The 18,157-nt window shown below is 39.9% G+C and overlaps 1 protein-coding gene across 1 annotated transcript in view; it reads left to right on the forward strand.

The window, feature by feature from the left end:
• Nucleotides 1-18,157, forward strand: part of STAC (SH3 and cysteine rich domain) — a 70,166-nt gene that overhangs the window by 13,516 nt on the left and 38,493 nt on the right. Inside the window, exon 2 of the mRNA XM_066192037.1 lies at nucleotides 10,041-10,317. Within this exon, the coding sequence (XP_066048134.1) occupies nucleotides 10,041-10,317 (277 nt within the window). The remainder of the gene's footprint in view (nucleotides 1-10,040; nucleotides 10,318-18,157) is intronic.

The raw sequence follows: 18,157 nt of genomic DNA on the forward strand, positions 1-18,157 counted from the left end.
TCTGAAAACCCAAGATGAAGGAAACCCTGTGGGGTACCCACGTAAAGCATGAAGAAGCCCAGAGGATTAACCAGCTTTGCTGCTCGTGTGCTATCAGCTCTACCCCCAGAGCCAGGACTTCATGCCAAAGTGGTTTCAGGGCAGGAATGTGCACCAGGACCGTATGGATCCTGTTAGATTTGTGGTGTCTGAACCAGCACTGCCAGGGTGACCAAATGCCCTGGCCTCCAAGGCATTTGTGTCTGGCAAGAGGCAGTGTTCACATGATGAGGCACTGTTAGTCTTCAGCAGGGGTGGAAGGAAGATACAGGGCAGCAAATTTGCTACCAGATTGCAAAAATATGTGCAAGAAGAGGAAGGGGACCATGAAAAAAAAAATTGGAAGGGAACCAACAAACACTGCTAATATTCTGTAAGGTATAAGTTCCAATGCCACCTCTCACTGAGAAGGGTTTGAAATGGAAACATGGAAACAAGTTCTAAAATTTGGATCTGAATCTCTGTTTGTGAATAGGCAGCAAAGAAGAGAGTGAAGAAACCTGTGGGATTGAGTAAGACAAAATTTCAGCCTGGGGACTTCTTTTAAGCCAATAGGCCATACAAAACCCAAATTCTGGCATTGTGTTCTAGCTCTTTCTTTGACTGAAAAACAAAGTAATATCATCTCAAAGTTAAAGCACAGTAGCTAAGAAGGAACTGGACAGAATATATTCACACAAAGTATAAACTGATACAAGTGTCTAGGAAGGACAGAAAAAGCAGAAGTATAATGTCACCTGGATCTGTCTATATTTGATTGTAGAGTAGCACAGTTTAGAAAAGAGCAGTTTAAGAAAAAGAAGAGGAAATTGAAAAGTCCAATAAAGTCAGCCAGGTAACAGACTGTCAAATGTGGCCAGGTGTTTTTTCATGCTGCATGCAGAAATTTTTTAGTTTTAATGCGCAGTGTAAAACGTTTTTAAAAAGTCTTATTTCAAAACATACAAACAACAAAGAAACTCTTCAATAACCCATCCAAACCCTGAGCCTTTACTCAGCATGTGTGTTCACTGAAGTCAGTGGGAGTTAGCAGTAAGCAAAGACCTTAGAATTTGGCCCAGTGACAATTCGTTGTGGAGCTGAGCACTTACATGTTTTCATTGCAAAGCAATTTTAACAGTGTAAGGTTTGAGCCCCAGAAGAGTGGAAACACTGACAGAGTATTAACTACAACAACTCTCAGCAGGTCTCAGACTTCTTTTTTGTTTTAAGATGACACAAATGTGGTAATTCAGTATGTGGATTGTGGTGTTCATGTTAAGTTGCCCTCAGTTAGTATACACCTCTCTGAGAGATGTATTTCCATATTTGCTTCAAGAGATATACTACCATGTAAAGTATTATAAAACAGCTCTGTTAATGAAAATAAAATTTAAAAAAAAAAGAAGAAAAGAAAATTGATAAAATATATTCATGGAAAGTATTGCTGTGGGTAGTCCAGCACGTTTTAGCAGAACGCTGTTGTGTTTTGGGTATTTTTTTAGAGGTCCGAGGGTGTCATACAGAGGCATAAGATCAATAGGGGAAATGCACATTTCATAGAGGTACAGACATAAGATACAGTCAAGGATGATTAATCTTACATTCACAATCACATTTGCTCCAGATAATTCATGAGAAGGACAAGAAGCAAAACTCAGGTCCTGTTATTATCAATCTGGAAGACTCTCAGCAGGTATTTACCAGTGTAGCTTCTTTCACCTCAGTGGGGCTGCCTGGATTTACATCACTCTGAAGCCCAGCCTTTTAATCGCCAAATTTCATTATTCCACGTCCACCACAGCAAAGATTAATAAATGACTGAATCAGGAGTTACCAAAGGGGAATCGGTGAAGCTGAAATGGAAAAGAGCTATCCAAAAACAGAGATGCAAAATATGGGATTCCCAGAAGGGACCTCAGAGATAGCAGTCCAAATGCCTTCTACATCCAGAGGCAAGAGATAACAGCATCCTGATAGAGGCAAAGTATGGAGATGACTGGCTGCTTAGCAACCAGGTGCCTGAGGTGAACCCCAAAGTACAAAAAAAGCTGTTGTAAACACGTACCTTTCTTGAAATTGAAAGTACAGCCTGATTTAAAAAAAAAAAAAAAAATGGAAGGACTATTCCTAATCATCTCTTGCTTTCTTCATGAGCTTTCCTTTTTGTTTTAGGAGGAAAAATTGGAGATCATTCCATTGAAAGGGAGACAGGAGTTACATAGTGGTCTGCACCAGACACCTTTCATAACCTGAATTATAAAGGATGTCCTGCAGCTGGTGCCACCCACATAGGAACGGTTATTTAGCAGCAGGGAGAATAGAATCCTGGACACAGGTGCAGGATTTGTGGTCTTTGCTTCTGCTCCTGAGAGAAGCAGCCCATCTTTGGTTAGGTGAGGCAGCAGGGGAGATCAAAGAGACAAAATATTTTGCAACTCTGATATTTGATAATGACTGAAGGGTTCTTTAGTTTGATTTGCAAAGCATTTTGATTTATGCACATGTTGACAAAGGAGGGAGAATTGATGATCATTGAGCTCAACACGGGGAACTCAGTAGATACTATTTTGGGACTGTTAATCTGATTTTTTGTTAATTGAATTACAAACTTCAGAAAGCTGCAGTACAGATTCTCTGATAAATATGGTGACTTGTTACCTTGAAATACTGAAAATTTGAGAAAGATGGTATGCTAGACGCAGGCTGAATGCAAACTGTGGTTGAGGGTTATTACAAGCATTTTCCCCACAAAAAATAAACTTGAATCAAACCATTTAGGAAGTTTGAAGAAATACTGAGACACACTAGATCTCATGAAGATAATGTAATATGCACTCTTTTTTTTCTAGATTATTTTTTCTAATGAAGCTTAGTTAAAAGAAATGAGAAGAATTCATCAAAATAGAGCTGTTCGAAAACACAGAAGCAAAAATGATCTTAGATATAAAATTTGAGAGTGGGGATTTTACTCAGTTTTAGATTAAAAACGCCTTACATTTTTCTTCATTTTCGTTCATACGAGTACGTATTTTGTATATATTTCCTCCTTTTTATAAACTATCTTAAACTTTTTAAATGACTATGAGTCTTTTGAAGTTACAATGAAAATATAATTCATCAGGGAAGGTAACGTGAGCTCAGGGTAAGTCACAATTGCAGAAAATCTAATAGAATGTCTATCCTTTTTATGCCTTAGGACTAAGTAGACTGTTCTGAACATAATAGAGAAAAGGATTTCCCTGAGATTTGATGGCAATTGATACACTTAATAAATTGTGCTTCCTCAAATCTATCCCTCCCTGGACTACATTACTTTAGTCTGTCATATCTCATGCTGAATTTTGAAGATATATAGAGGAATTTGGATCACATAGGAAATTTTTCATATTTTCAGACCTTAAAACTTCATGTACATTATTAGATGTTTCCCTCACATATTTGCCCATCTTGGCTCGTTGCAGAGTCAGGAGACAACACACATTAAAATCTAGGATAAGATCAAACCAAATGCAGGAGCAATTTTTGAGAACTAGGTGAGTTTTTAGTTTGGTTTAAACCAAATCAGAGTTACAGAGAATGAACAGCTCTGCTAAGCAAACTGCCTGTTTGGCTACATGGGTAGATCGACGTCTTGATAATTCAGAAGTCTGCTTTCTAGAGTTGCAAATGCACAGCTGGCAAGGATGCGGTAAATCAGGAGAGGGCTGAGGACATGGGATTCACAGAGACATTTGTGATGGCAGTGACACCTGGGCATCCCTTCAGATGTCATAGTTTCAAACCCCGAGGCTCTTTCAAGGATTTTTGCTGCTACGCTCTGTCATGTCAATCAGAGTATTTCATTGTAGTTTAGGACTCTATGTGTGAAACAAAATCACAAAAAGAGCCCTGCCTAGAAAGGATTATATTCTAAATAGGTCTGAGAATCCGTGAGTGGATTTAAAAAATAATATAAGACAGTGAGGAGAATCTGAGAACGATGATCAGAGCTGCGAGAGCCAAACTGAGTAGTTGAAGATACTCAATGAATCACTAATTACTGGTAGGTATTATGGAAAATGTCTCCTCTTTGATTACTTCAGTACAATATTCAAGCAGAAAGTTTGAATTATTTACTTTTTTCAACACTAACAAACATATTTGTTTGAACAACAGCTATGCAATCTGTTTGGGAAAATACACAAATATAATACATAGCAGATTCTGCAATAATGCAGAATCAAATAACTCCCTCTTTGTCTGTAGTGGATTAAAAGGATACAACTTCCAAGAGATCTGGCTAGAGCAAACACATCTACACGATAGGGCCAGCTTCTCAGACTGCATAAATCATCTGCAATTGAAGTCAGTTTAGCTAATTGTACTAGCAGAGTATTTTGACTACTTATTACTTAGAAAGAAGATGGTAGAAAAGAAATCAGCTTTGCTTACAAGTTTTGTCATGGGTGCTATGCCAATAAACAATACAACCCCTGAAATATTAGAAATATCTTTTTATCTTGTCAGTGTTATAAGACATGGTACTCCTCTCATCAGCAGGCAAACACACATATTGTTTATGAAATTGCATGCTGCCTTTAGTCATGTTATAATTTTTTTTTTGCTCATTAAAATTCCAAGGCTGGGCATTTTCAACTCAAAATCAGTAGAAAACCCACTCTTGTCTGTCCTCAAAAATCACTTGCTTTTGTATCTCTCAGTTTTTAGAAGAAAATCACTGGTCTTCATGCTCACAAAAAGTAAGCGCTCCTATTTGAGCTGGTTCCCTGTTGGCTCAGGATCAGCAGAGCTAGCTGGAGCCCAGAAATGCTGCCAGGGTAGCTTACACCCTGGTAACATCCAGTCCTTCAACAATGCAAGTAAACAACTGAAGTATGTTCTGAGAGTTGCTAATACAAATTGAATGTTCCTTGACCCAGAAAATGGACTGCACTCAGTAGAGGAGATGCCATTCATCAAGGCTTTGTTCTCTCCCTTATTTGAAATGCTTTTGGTCTGAGTCCCTTTTGGTAATAGCCGCTGTACCTGACATTCTCTCTGGCAAATCTACACAACATCATCTGAGCCATGTGTGTTGAAGTCCTTCTTTTATAACAATGTGAGAGTCAAATAATTTGGAAATTTGCTCTAAGAAGCTGCAAGGAAGAGGAAATGGTTCCTCACAGAAGGTGGATGTTTATCTCACAGCAGAGTGAAATCTGTTAACAGAACATTTTTAGTCTGCATACTAAACAAAATAGTTACATTTTATAAGGCTTGCAGGATTCAAACTGGCTTGATGGCTCATTCCAACTCCGTTAATACCCTGAATTACTTCTAGTGGATCTAATGATACTGTTATCACCAATGTAAAGAAGGGGATAGAGAACAGCAAGCAGTATTTTTTTTTGTTTTGTTTATTGCTAGTCCAGTAACAATACAGCAAACAACTGCTGTCTGAAAATAAGGGCTTGGTTATATGGTCAGTCATTGAAATAGGGTTGATAAGTGGGACTCATTTATTCATTTCTCCTGGAAAATAGTTAAGAGTGGAAATGTACTAAACGATCTCTCCATTGGCCCAACACTGCACAGGAGGCCCTGCTGCTGGCAGGGATGGTTAGCAGGGAGCCAGAAGGCAACGAGACCAAGTGTATTGGGAAATAACCTGATGTGTGCATGCTGGGTGCTCAACAGCCCCTGCTTCATTCTTCCCATCCACTTCTACTGAGCCTGCTGACTGCTAATGTAGACAAGCTGGAGAATCCAGGGGAAAATTGTTCCTAGATATCAGGGAGTCCTTAGGAGCTGGAATAAAGTACTCTGCGGGGCAGACTCATGTCTTTGTAATTGCAAAGCTAGGGATTGTACAGCAGCCCAAATCACTTGCATCTTTCTGATTTTCATGGGAACTGCTTAAATGAAAATTGTAGAAAAGCATTGGGTTCTTCCAACAATTACATCAAGTTAAGTCCTGTTGAGTCCAGGTGCAATTCCCATTCACAGGAAAAGCAGTGGCACGTCGTTAACACTAGCAATGAATTTGAATAGCTGTTCTTTTGCTGCCTCCTGTTTTGTGCTTATAGCAGCTAAAGAGTTGTAGTATAGGGGAATTAGGAACGGAGGAGTGCTGATAACAGAGCTTCCTGATCCCTTGAAACTTGAACGTTCAGTGAGTTGGAGGTAAATTGAGATTGAGCTGCAAGATAGAGAAAAAAAAAGGTTAATCAAGCTCTGAAGTTGAGCTTTTGCACTTATCTCTACCTTGCCTGTGGGGTTAGTATGCGCAGTCACTGGGAATCTGTGTGACCCATAAAAAGCTTTTAACTAAAAACAAAGATTTTTTTTCCTTACTCTAATTTCAAACCACAGGAACATCCTGGCTTAAATATTAAGGACTCATATTTCTGAAGTGTCAACATTGTGAAGTCTTGTGATGCTATCACAAGTCTAGAAAACCTCCTGTGCTTTGGGGAAGGTTATTTTTATTAAATGAAAGCTAAATTGCAACCTTGCTCACAATGGAGAAAATGTGAAAGTCTTAGGGATTTATTTCAAATATGTTTCTTAAAGCCGTTTTGTGCTTGGTTTAGGGGTTGTTTCAGTCTCAATACATGATTTTTCACTGAAGAGTTGAAGTAGTGAATGTAGAACAGCCCTAACTGCAAAGCTTTTTCCCCCAAAGTTTTGTAGTGTTTCTTCATAAGGTTTAACTTTGGACTAATTCACTCTGCAGAAATAAAGTATAAATAATAAAATTTGCATACATTCCTCCTCTCTGTTGAGAGATTTGATTCCCACTTCAGGTGAATGCCATAGCAGCTGTGGCATCACAAGTGAATTTAACTCAGTTTACAGCAGGCCAAAATCAGACATATTTTGCATACCTGTATTTAACTACATTTGAAATCTTGCAATAAAAGAATGGGGATAAACCACTGCAAATTTCAAAATGAGGAGACGGTGATATTTAAGTAAGGGAAGTGATGCTTACTCAACTGCAGTCTAATAATTACTTAAGCTTTTATGGTTTTATAGTTTATACGATATGTAAAACAACCAGCCCTTGCCCTTGCTTGGGCCAGCTTTTCCTAAGTAAACAATCACATACCATTGCCCTGTTTCAAATTCTCTCATGAGCCTAATATGAGAAAGGAAAGTTGGATCTGAGTTTAAAACCTGATGCCAATCTTCTCTGGCCCTGTATATTCTCTCTTACGCATGAAGGGCATAAAACCTGCTGATCTGAAGGGTATTTTTAACAGCAAAAGTGTGTAATTAGCTGTGCAAAATGCTAAATTTTGCCAATAGTCTTCATTTTCTCAGAGTCACTTCTCTACAGATATAACCTATTTGGGAGGTAATAGTCCCAGGCTTCCACTGGTTTTAGGTATGCAACACAAGCCAAACATGTAGGTGTCTTCCAGTCCGAATGAAAATGGGCATGAGATCTGTGTTTGGCTAATGACAAGGATGCCCATCTTGTCTGGGAATTATTTAATCACACAAACACAGTACAGTCCTCAGTGAATTTCAGAAAGGGCTACCAGCTTGTACAGAGATGCCTGCCAATATGTGAAATTAACTTGCTCAACTCATTCTTGGATAAGTGTCCTCTGAACATTCTGGGAGGGAATGCACAGAATGCACACAGTTTCATGCTCTTTAGTGTTTATCCATAAGTCTGGGCAGGTATAGCCTGAATGCTGTACTGTTCTTTAGAAAACTTGATTTTTCTGCTTGGGGGAGGAAAAGCTGCTGGTAGATCCCTCGACTGGTAAATGGCTGTGCACAGGAGAATGGGATAAGGATAGTAAATGCAAAGCTTCCTTAAATGTACTGCGTACATTGCCCAAACTAGCAGGAATGTTGCTTCATGATAAAACAAATACTGTATCTCACAATTTAGGTTTCCTTCTCTGGCAGGAACAGCATTTTGAAATTTAATTAGCTTCATGTGGCACTGTAGGAATGGATGGCAAATCAATAATGGATGCCATTTCAGTCACCTTGTGGTGTAATTCCCTGTGTTTTGCTACACTAATTAGGTCTGACTTAAGTGAAAAACGTTTCAGGAGCAAAGAGGTGAATTATTGCTGAGTTCCTGGCTGTCACTGGAGAGATGAAGTAATCTCAGAACCAAACAGCCTCAGTGATTTCAAGAGCCAGTAACTTAACATCCAAGAGGAAGACGGAAGATCTCACATTCTAAAGGTGCAGTTTACAGTGAGTTTTAGGCTTAATCAGTCCATGGCTTAAGCTTCAGCTGTAAGAGCATCAGAAACCATAAACTGCATTTACCTCATAGCTGACATTTAATTACTTAATTGTGCTTATTTTCACATTCCCTGCAAGACTGAGTGTTTCTTGCAAGTAGGTATTTCCTTTCTTTGGATCCAGGGCTCCTCCCCTGAACCCAGAGTGAGTTGTGGGTGAGAGAGGTGCATGTGGGATGGGCCCCAGGCTCTGATTCCTCTCTACTCCCATAGTCACTCTGGAGGAACAGCTCAGGAAGTAGAATGCAGTTTGCTTCCATGTGGCAAACCCAAACTGTTAACTGGAGCCAACAGCAGCTCCTTGTCCGTTTACTTGACTTTGGGATTTTATTGTGAATATTGGGTAGAGAGCTGGCATCTCCCTCTCCAAGAAAAAGCCGCTTGTTTCTGAAGGTGGAAGAGAGGCTTTCCCCCAGAGTTTCTTGACTCTCCCCTCCAACAGCATGCTGTCAGCCACATCATAAAGAAAACAAATGGATCAGGAACAGAATCTAGGGAGAGCAAGTACTCTGAGGCCACTAAGTCAGTGTGACGTACCAGTTCTATGCTTTTTTTGGGAAAGCATGTAAACTCCCTCCCTTTATATTAGTGTGAATTATGATTCCAAATAATCATTGCTTCTAACATAAACAGTTTCTAATATAAACCATTCCTGCTGGTTACCACAGGCAGCCTGAGCGGCATGGAAAATTTCAGTTGTTACATCACAGTCACCCAGAGAATAGCAGCGGTGATTGAAATTATTTTGCAGTGGTTTGAATAATGCTGAGTGAAAGGTGATACAGAATTATTGAACTTCACAGAGGGCAAACACAAAGCAGACTCAGAGCTGGCTTTCCTTTCACCTGGCCTCTCCTTATGGGATGCTGGAGCTGACAAACCCACAAATTCGTGTGGTCAATTTTCTAACCATTTTGGTGCCTCATCCAGTACCCTTCTCAACCTTATACAGAATTGGAGAAGAGGATGAAAAATGAGAGGATATCGGATATGGCACAAGAGAGTTCACAGATGAAGAGTTTGAGTTAACAACTCTAATTTAGTAATGCCTTATTGTGGTGCTTGATATTCTGACAATCAACACACAATACAACATACAGGAACATATGTGAACATGTGTTAACTAGTGTTAATTAATGCATTAACTATCAATTGGCCAGCTAATTACACTCTTACTGCTGTTCAGACTTCTGTCCTTAAAAAAATAAATAAAATAGAATTTCTTGGTCAAAGCAAATCAAATGTATATAATCTAAAATATATGTAATATAAAATGCATATAATCTTTGTTTCTGCCAAATTCAAGAAATCTAAATATATCAAATATATTTACTGAATTCACCTGTCATGTACCACCATTTAACAGCTATCCTGTAATACCTTTACAGATTGATTAAGTACTCTTAGAGGATGAATAATGCTCTAAGTCCCCTTATGCTTGAATACAAAGGGTGTATTCTCCGGTGCCTACAACTTTCAGCAATACTTCTTTGCTGTTGTACCTACAAATAAAGACCAAAAGAAGCATTCATTGGGACTATCAAGTTTATTGTCCATCAGAAAACACATGTAGGGTAGGTTGTTTAGTGATTGGGATCTGTTATCTTTGCTCAGAAATTTTAAAGTCAGTTTTATTGTTCAGGTGGTTCAAGGTCTGACAGTAGCTCCCAGATTGACTTGGCAACAACACATCCCAAAACCAGGATGCTTGCATTCCTTTTAGAGTAGAAAAAATAGTAATTATAACTGGTTTATTTGTTGCAGCTGCAGAAACTGAAACGATCCCTCTCCTTCAAGACGAAAAGCTTACGGAGTAAAAGTGCAGACAATTTCTTCCAGAGGACTAATAGTGATGTGAAACTGCAAGTAGACTTGATGCCTGAGGTGAGCACAAGCACTGGGCAGCTCCCCAACTCAGAGAGCCAGGCATCTTCGCCCACCAGAGCCCAACAGCTGCCAGAAAACAACAAGACTCACATCTTCCAGGAGCACATCTTCAAAAAACCAACCTTCTGTGATGTCTGCAACCATATGATTGTTGGTAAGAAACATTTTATTTAAAATCTCATTGTGTGTCCATGCTAGAACTTGCAGGATGACCTTTCTCTAGCTTTGTGAGCCCAGATGTCTCCTTGAGAACATTCATTCAGAGAGGTTCTGGATTTATGTCATATCTGCCACAGGCTGTAGAACTTGTAGAACACAAGTTCTATATTTGTTGACAGATGTCTTACCTTGTGGACACATACTGTTATCACAAATTACAGGTGAGGGATTCAGCTGGAATCAAATTCTTCTGTCATGCAGGTTATACTGAGCACCAAGCACAAGTTGTGTGCTACACTAGAAGCAGCAGAAATCCAGATTGCAAAGGTGTCCACTATCCTCACTCTTTCCCACAGCAGTAATTTTAATTCTCTTTCTCCTCATGTCTGCCCTCACATCCTGCATGGCCCCCTGTTCCCTTTCACTGGGTGACCATCCATCCCTCCCCCAGTTGTCCTACATGCCACTTAAGGGACAAGAAGGAGGATCTGCTCGGTGGTAGGTTCTTATCTGCTTGTGTGGGCGTGGGCATTGGCTTTCTAGGATGAATATTTTGGGAGACCAGATCAAAACCCCAAATATAACAGCCGAATTTACACTGCAGACTTTCTTGGGAGTCTTCTACCTGATCCTTGCTATGCACAAAACCTCACACTAACTTTATGCCTTTGAAAGACAGTCCTCTCTGCTCTCTGAAGCTATCCATCAGTATGTAAGTTCCAGCCAGGGACTGACTGTCTGACAGACAGGAGATAATTTTGTTATTGTCTTTAGTGTGCAGAAAAAAACCTCCTTGCGGAGCCCTGCTTGTGAGGTAATTTTCAGTGCAGTGTGGAGACCTAAAAAGCCAGCCTCCAAGCAGATCATCTATGGGGCTGAGCAAGGAGAGGTCAAGAGAGAAGTGCAAGTGCCTGGAGCTGTAGAACCTGCATGGCCACAACAGTGGGAAGCTGGAGGGGTTGCCATTCAGAAATCTGATCCTGGAAATTCACATCCTTGTGGCTAGTGTTGCATGCATGATGTGGTCTTCCTGCTTACTTACCATCTTCTTGTCCCAGCACAGCAGAGCAGGAGTAAATTCAGTGGAAGTTTACCAATGTGAAAGTGAGTGACACAATTTCCAAGCTTTTAGGCAGGACAAGGATTTAAACACTGATTTAGCTTCATGTAGAAGTAGTACAGGTCTTTGAGTAAAAAATATTGTCTGTAATTTGTACAGCTTACTGTCAGAAGTTTATGTCCTTTGGCATGGAAGTCAGTGCCTTTTAGGTAACATTATGGTAAATTCTTGAAAGATAGGACAGATCAACATTTTTCAAATGAGGGTGCTCAGTGTTCCCCACTTGCGTGAGGAATTTGTGGTTTTTGGAAAAGGCAGCTGTCTACAGAACATTAAAATTGCTCTAAGACAATCTTTTTTCCATAAATTTACTTATATTCTCACTTCACCACAGCTGTACTGAATCCAAGGAAACGAAGGAATTTTAATCACAATTTTTTTGTGTCATTTTTCCAGTCCTTTAAGGTTTTTTTCTACTTGAAGTCATAAAATAAATGAAAGAGAGAAGCAGTAAAGTATCAATATCAGGGAAGTTCACAGTCCAGAAATTGACAGGAAGTCTGGAAGAGTAGCTAATTGAAATAACTTTATATGTGGGAAAAGGCCCAGAATTTTTCTCCTTCAGTAATGTGGATGGATGTTCTATCAAAGCTTATTTTCACAAATATGTACTGCAAATATAAGTTCCTTGAATTTCTGGCTGCTTCTCGTCAAGTCCTATGGAGATAAATATCATCACAAATCTGCATGACTCAGCAGTAGTGTTCCAAAATACTGCTGCTCATGACGGATTATTGCTGGCAGCAAACTTTGCAGAGAGTAAATCCAGTTCATAAACACTCCTGCCCTTCTCCTTTGCTGGGCAATCTGTGCCCGCCTGGAATAGGAAAGTCCTAAAGCACAGCTCTAAGCTTCAAAATATCAGCTTCAAGCCCCCGTGCTTTCTGAACTTTTTCTGTTCTCTCTGCTGAGGGCTTCACTTTTCTGTTCTGTATCTTAGCCACTTCATTAGCTAAAGAAGCCTTTTATAATTGCTGAAGAAACTAATGTAACCTATTTTGTCTGGTAGCGGTCGTACTCAGGTGAATTGTTCTGACCTCCTCCAGCTCATCTTTGCTTGGAGGTAAGGCAGAAAAGATACTGAGAGTTTTACTTTAAGATGCCTTAGAGTATAGATGCCCTGATTTTTACAGACAAGCATGTTCTCTATTCCTGCCATCTTCTCTCTTTGATCCTCACTGCAGTCACGCCTGGTTTTGCGGTATTGTATTTTAAGCAGCATGGTAGATCTCAATGTTACTGTTTGACATCCAATTAATCCGTATAGGTTGTGCAACTGTGGGTTATACAAATAGAGAAGCAAAACAGGCAGCTTTCAGGAAAACCTGTCAAGCTTGCTCCCAAAGACAGACTGAAAAAGCCTAATTTCTGTTCAGGGACTCTGAATTTATGCTTGAAACATGGAGCCTATTTGTTCTCTCTATTTGCAGCCTGTGACTTTAAATTCCTCATTGATGAGAATAAAGGCAAAGACAGATACATGTTTTGAAGACTGGAGGAAAGATTCCAGGAAAATTGTGTCTTGACTTTAGATGGTTTCAATTTTGCCACCAAGAATTACTCCAGGTTCACCTTAAATGGCACTCTGATCTATGAACTAAGCAGCTCTGCTTGGTATACGGCAGTGTAATGAACAGTGCACAGCATGAATGTGCCATGACTGCTTCAGTCTCACTCGTGGCAGAATCCGTCTGTAGCTTCAGAGTGAGCAGGACACGTGGAGCAGAGGCAGCAGGTTCCCTGTGCTGCTCTTTTCTCAGCAAAATTAAGGAACTTGAAACATTATCTCACTAGGAAAAAATACATGCATCATCTCTTTTTGATTGCTGGGCACGATAAGCCAAATATTGCCTTTGGGATGCAGTATAGTCAGTATATATGTATCAATAAACTCCCTCTTTTCATTTCGTGTATCCTAGAGTGCAGCAACATATTCAAAAGAAAATCTGCTTATTGATTTGATTTCAAAAAAGAAAAAAGAATATTCAGAGTGTGCTTCATACCTCACTTTAAAGGCAGGAGTCAGAGTGTTCCTACTAATTGTACTAGACTGGCACTGAAATTCCACCTCAGTAAACAGAAGAAAAATTTGATACAGAAGCAGTAATTTTCTGTCAAATGAAATAATGGAGGAAATTTCACATTTGAGGGAGCTTTGAAGAGCACATGCAGAATTCATTTTACATTAACGAGGCCTTCTTACAGCTTCCAATTCTCCAATAAAATCATCATTTCAAATCATGAATTCAGCAGTAATAATTCACATAATTTCAGAGCAAATCAATAGTGTGCTGGAGCAAACTCCATACTCCTTTCTCCCTCTCAATGTGCCTAGCATCAGTTAGTTTAGGACTGTGGTTTCAGCTCCATGGAGGGCTACATATTTTCCTAAACATATCCACCCTTGAACATCGTCTCACAGCATGTCTCTTAGAAAACCATTAATTTGCTGATTTTAGTACTTGTATTTATTACTATTTTAATATCTAACTCCAGCAAGGGAAAATTTTGAAAATCAAAGTGTCTTGTGGGATGTCTTGCTAGATCATCATTTAGGAGACTGTTGTTTTTTTTTTTTTTTTGGGGGGGGGGGGTTATTTTACATCATAGTGAAAAGAAAACCAAGTCAGATACCTCTGAGTTTGCATCATGTTATCTACCATTTTCTGTGTTTAGCAAGAATGTGGTAAGTTTCGGCAATGGCAAATTAAGGGAGGCAAAACCACCTGGCACCACAAAGATAGATACTGATAGATAATGTTGCATCGGATTACAGTCTTAAAGTATGCTGATCAGAAGCAAGTTCTTGCTCTTCTTCAGTCTCTGGTGTGTCATCAATCATCTCTGTGACACTTCACTGTTGAAGAAAACATGATGTCAATACTCTGAAGTTGAAAAACATTGTGTATTTTTCAAGAAAAAATTCCATCTATAGAATTCTCAACATTCTACTCATTTGCAGATCATTTCCTGTGCTGATTCACATGGAAAAAATGTTATTTTCCACATATTCCAAGCATATTACATGCAATTAATGTATTCCCATCTAAGTCAAATATAAGTAATGCAGCAAAAAAGTAAGGCACTTTGCTTTTAAAAATACATTACTTTCAAGTCAATCTTTCAAAGTTGTGTTTTAAAGAAATACCTGCTTCTTTATATCTTATCTTTCTTAGTGTTTCCAAAGTGTACTTAACTGTTTCACTCTGTTCTTAACCCTAACTATGGCACAGAATTTTAATCAAACACCCATTTTTTGGGGGGGCATACCTGTTAGAGCATGTTTGCCTGGAACAAACTTGCAGGAAGACCAGAAAAAAATGTGGTCTGCAGTGTCCAGTAACAGTCAAAAACAGGTCTTTCTGGGTCATGCCACCTCTGGTTTAGTTAGATGAGATATATGCATTTATAGGTGTTCTCAGGGTAAGTGGGTTCCTGGTTTGGATGCAGATTCTCTGGTCCTTGGCAGCTTTGGAGATAAATAACTCAGTACCTGTCTTCTTCGGGTACTAACCAGATTGCAGCTAGAGAAACCTGTGAAAAACAAATAAACAAGTAAAAATTATAAAACCAAAATATAGCTGTAGCATAGCTTCTTTCAGTCTATTAATCAATAGTGCTTAAGCAGTGAAATTGTGTTATCCCTTCAGAATTGACTCACTCCTACCACCGTCTGTTCTGGTTTAGCCAGTCATTCTGGAGGTTCAGACAGCCAAAAAAGTACGTTGGATAATTCTTTCTCACTTCATCTTTTAAAGGCAGCCTGTATTTCGCTATTTCACTGTGCAGTTGTGGCCGCTAGAACTTTCAACCACTTTTATCCCCAGAACTGTATTGTAAAATCCTCCAGAAAGTTAGGCTCAAAGTTGATAAATTGGCCAAGATTTTCAAATGTAGGAATAAAGGAAAGAAAGAGGTCTAGATTGAAGCTATGGTTCCCCTTTTCTGTTAGATCCTGCGTTTGGACTTCTCTTAGACTATCTGTAACTGCGACTAATAAGTACTGGAAAAAATCCATGGTTAGAGGAAGTGTTTATATAACTGTAATTTATGTGGATGTTTATTAAATATAGAAAAATTTCACAGGAACTATGACACAGTGCTTTCTGCCTCCAGTCTGATCAGCTCTCTCCTAAAAAATATGCTTGACTTTTTTTAAGCTTGCTGCCTCATTTCGTGAAGTAGGCATGGTTTGGTCCAAACCTGCCTATATCCAGCATTATACAGGTAGACAAAGGTGCAGTAAATGGTCACAGACTGATCACCACTTCTTGGCAGCAAGACAAAGTAGAAATACTCCTGGAAACATGACTGTAACTGACTTTTTCCAAGGCTGTGGTAGTGTGGAAGACTCTTCAGACAGAGATCTCGGAAACAACAACACCAAAAAAAAAGGATTTTTATTTATCTTGCAGGATGAAGTAAAAAATAGTGTTTTTCATTCAGTCCTGCTCTCCACTCTTCCTAGACTCTCAAGCATCTCCCAACACAGATAACCTTGAGGGAAGGCTTGCCACTTCATCAGAACAGGAGTTGTCCGCTGTAGAGAAGGGTAAAAAGCTTCCACCAAGGAGGACATACCCCTGGAGCAGAACTTGTGCAGTCACAGCCAAGCCATCCAACATCTATTCTCCAGAGACACTACTACTGAATTAATTTGTGTTGTTTATTATTAAGAGTTTCCCTATGGAAAGAAGCTCTCAGAAGCAGCTGAATCCAGACTCCTTTTGTTTTGTTTGTGAGGAAAAATCATGAAATCATACCTGACCAATCTGATAACTTTCTATGATTGCACAAGTGGCTGGGTAGGTGAGGGGAGAGTGGTGGATGTTGACTACCTTGACTGCAGCAAGGCTTTTGACACTGTCTCACATAACATCCTTGTAGACAAACTCAGGAAGTATTAGATGAGTGGACATTGATATGGATTGAGAACTGGCTGAATGGCAGAGACAGAGTCCAGTTGGAGGTTCATTACTAGTGATGTTCCCCAGGGGTTGACACCAGGTCCACTCTTGTACAACACATTCATCAACGACCTGGATGAAGGGACGGATGCATCCTCAGCAAGTTCACTGACATTACAAAACCAAGAGGAGTGGCCCCAGAGTCCTGTGCTGACATCCAGTGAGACGTGGACAGCCTGGAGAGTTGTGCGGAGGGGAAGATCCAGAAATTCAACAAAGGCAAATGCAGGGTCCTGCACCTGGGGAGGAATAATCGCAGGCATCAGTATAGGCTGGGAGCTGACCTGCTGGAAAGCAACTCTGCAGGTCCCAGCGGACAACAAGCTGTCCAAGGGCCAGCAGTATCCTCGTGACCAAGAAAGGCCAATGGTATCCTGGGGTGCATTAGGATGAGCTTTGCCAGTAGGCTGAGGGAGGCGATCCCGCCCTTCTACTCAGACCTGGTGAGGCACATCTGGAGTGCTCTTCTGTCCAGTTCTGGGCTCCCTGGGAAAGAGAGAGACTCACGGAGCTCCTGGAGCAGGTCCAGTGGAGGGCTAAAAAGGTGATTGCCTGTTACTTAGAGGACAGGCTAAGGGAGCTGTGGGTGTTCAGCCTGGAGTAAAGACAATTGAGAGGGGATCTCACCAATGTCCGTAAATACATGAAGGGGGTTTGCAAGAGGATGAAGCCAGGCTCAGCGGTGCCCTAGGAGAGGACAAGGGACAATAGGCACAAACTGAAGCAGGAAGATCCATCTGAAAACGAGGAAGAACTTATTTACTGTGAGAGTTACAGAGCATTGGAACAGGTTGTCCAGAGAGGTTGTGGAGTTTCATGTTACAGAGATATTCAAAGCCCATCTGGCCATTTTCCTGCGCAACCTGCTTTAGTAGAACCTGATTCAGCAGGGAATTGGACTAGATGATCTCCAGATGTCATTTCCAAACCCAGTCACTCTGTGACTCATTGGAAAAGGGCCATTGTGTAACCTTTTAAATAACTGGTACCAGGTGCCATCCAATATATTACTGAATGATCTATAATCCCTGCCTCTACCTCCTCCATCCCTCCACTAAATTTACTCCTTTATTTAGAACACTTCATTTCAGCTGAGGACAATGAATGGCTCTGGGCACCTAAATCTTTTAGCACTTTTGTGAGCCAATGTGAGTGAAAATTGTTTAAGTCATTTCTCTCTGCTGTACTAAGGTTTAGGGCAAACAAAAACATTGTATTTTTTTTAACACACATCTGCTAAAAATTGGTATAAAATAATCATTTTACCCAGTTAGACTGAAGTTGAACCTGGCTTATCCTACAATCTTTTTCTCAAGTTAATAAGTCTCCATAAGCCTAGACCATCTCGCTTCTGAGTGGAGCCCTGTAAGAAGGGCCAAACAAAAGCCTTCTGGAAATATGAAGTACTAATTTACCCAAACTGTATGATATGCATTTAACTGTTAGTTGTAGACCAGTTATAGATATTACCAGATATAGGTAATATCATTTGGACTCTCCAGAATTTTCCAACAGTGGATAGTTTGTCTGTTAAAATAAACAAAGTGGGAATAAACAGAAATAAACACGTAGAAACACATGTGGTTTGTGTAGTATAGGTGTGCTCCATCTACTTCTATTTTTTGATAAACATGGCAGGAAGTATCCAATTCACCCAGCCTCATATTTGTAGAAAAGCTGTAGGTAGCCATACATTATCCCTGCTTTTTTTGTTGTTGTTTGTTTGTTTTTAGTTTTTTGTTGGTTTT

The sequence above is a fragment of the Chamaea fasciata genome, unplaced genomic scaffold (assembly GCF_029207755.1).
Source record: "Chamaea fasciata isolate MVZ Bird 193981 ecotype frontalis unplaced genomic scaffold, bChaFas1.0.hap1 SCAF_1, whole genome shotgun sequence".
Classification (NCBI taxonomy): domain Eukaryota; kingdom Metazoa; phylum Chordata; class Aves; order Passeriformes; family Sylviidae; genus Chamaea; species Chamaea fasciata.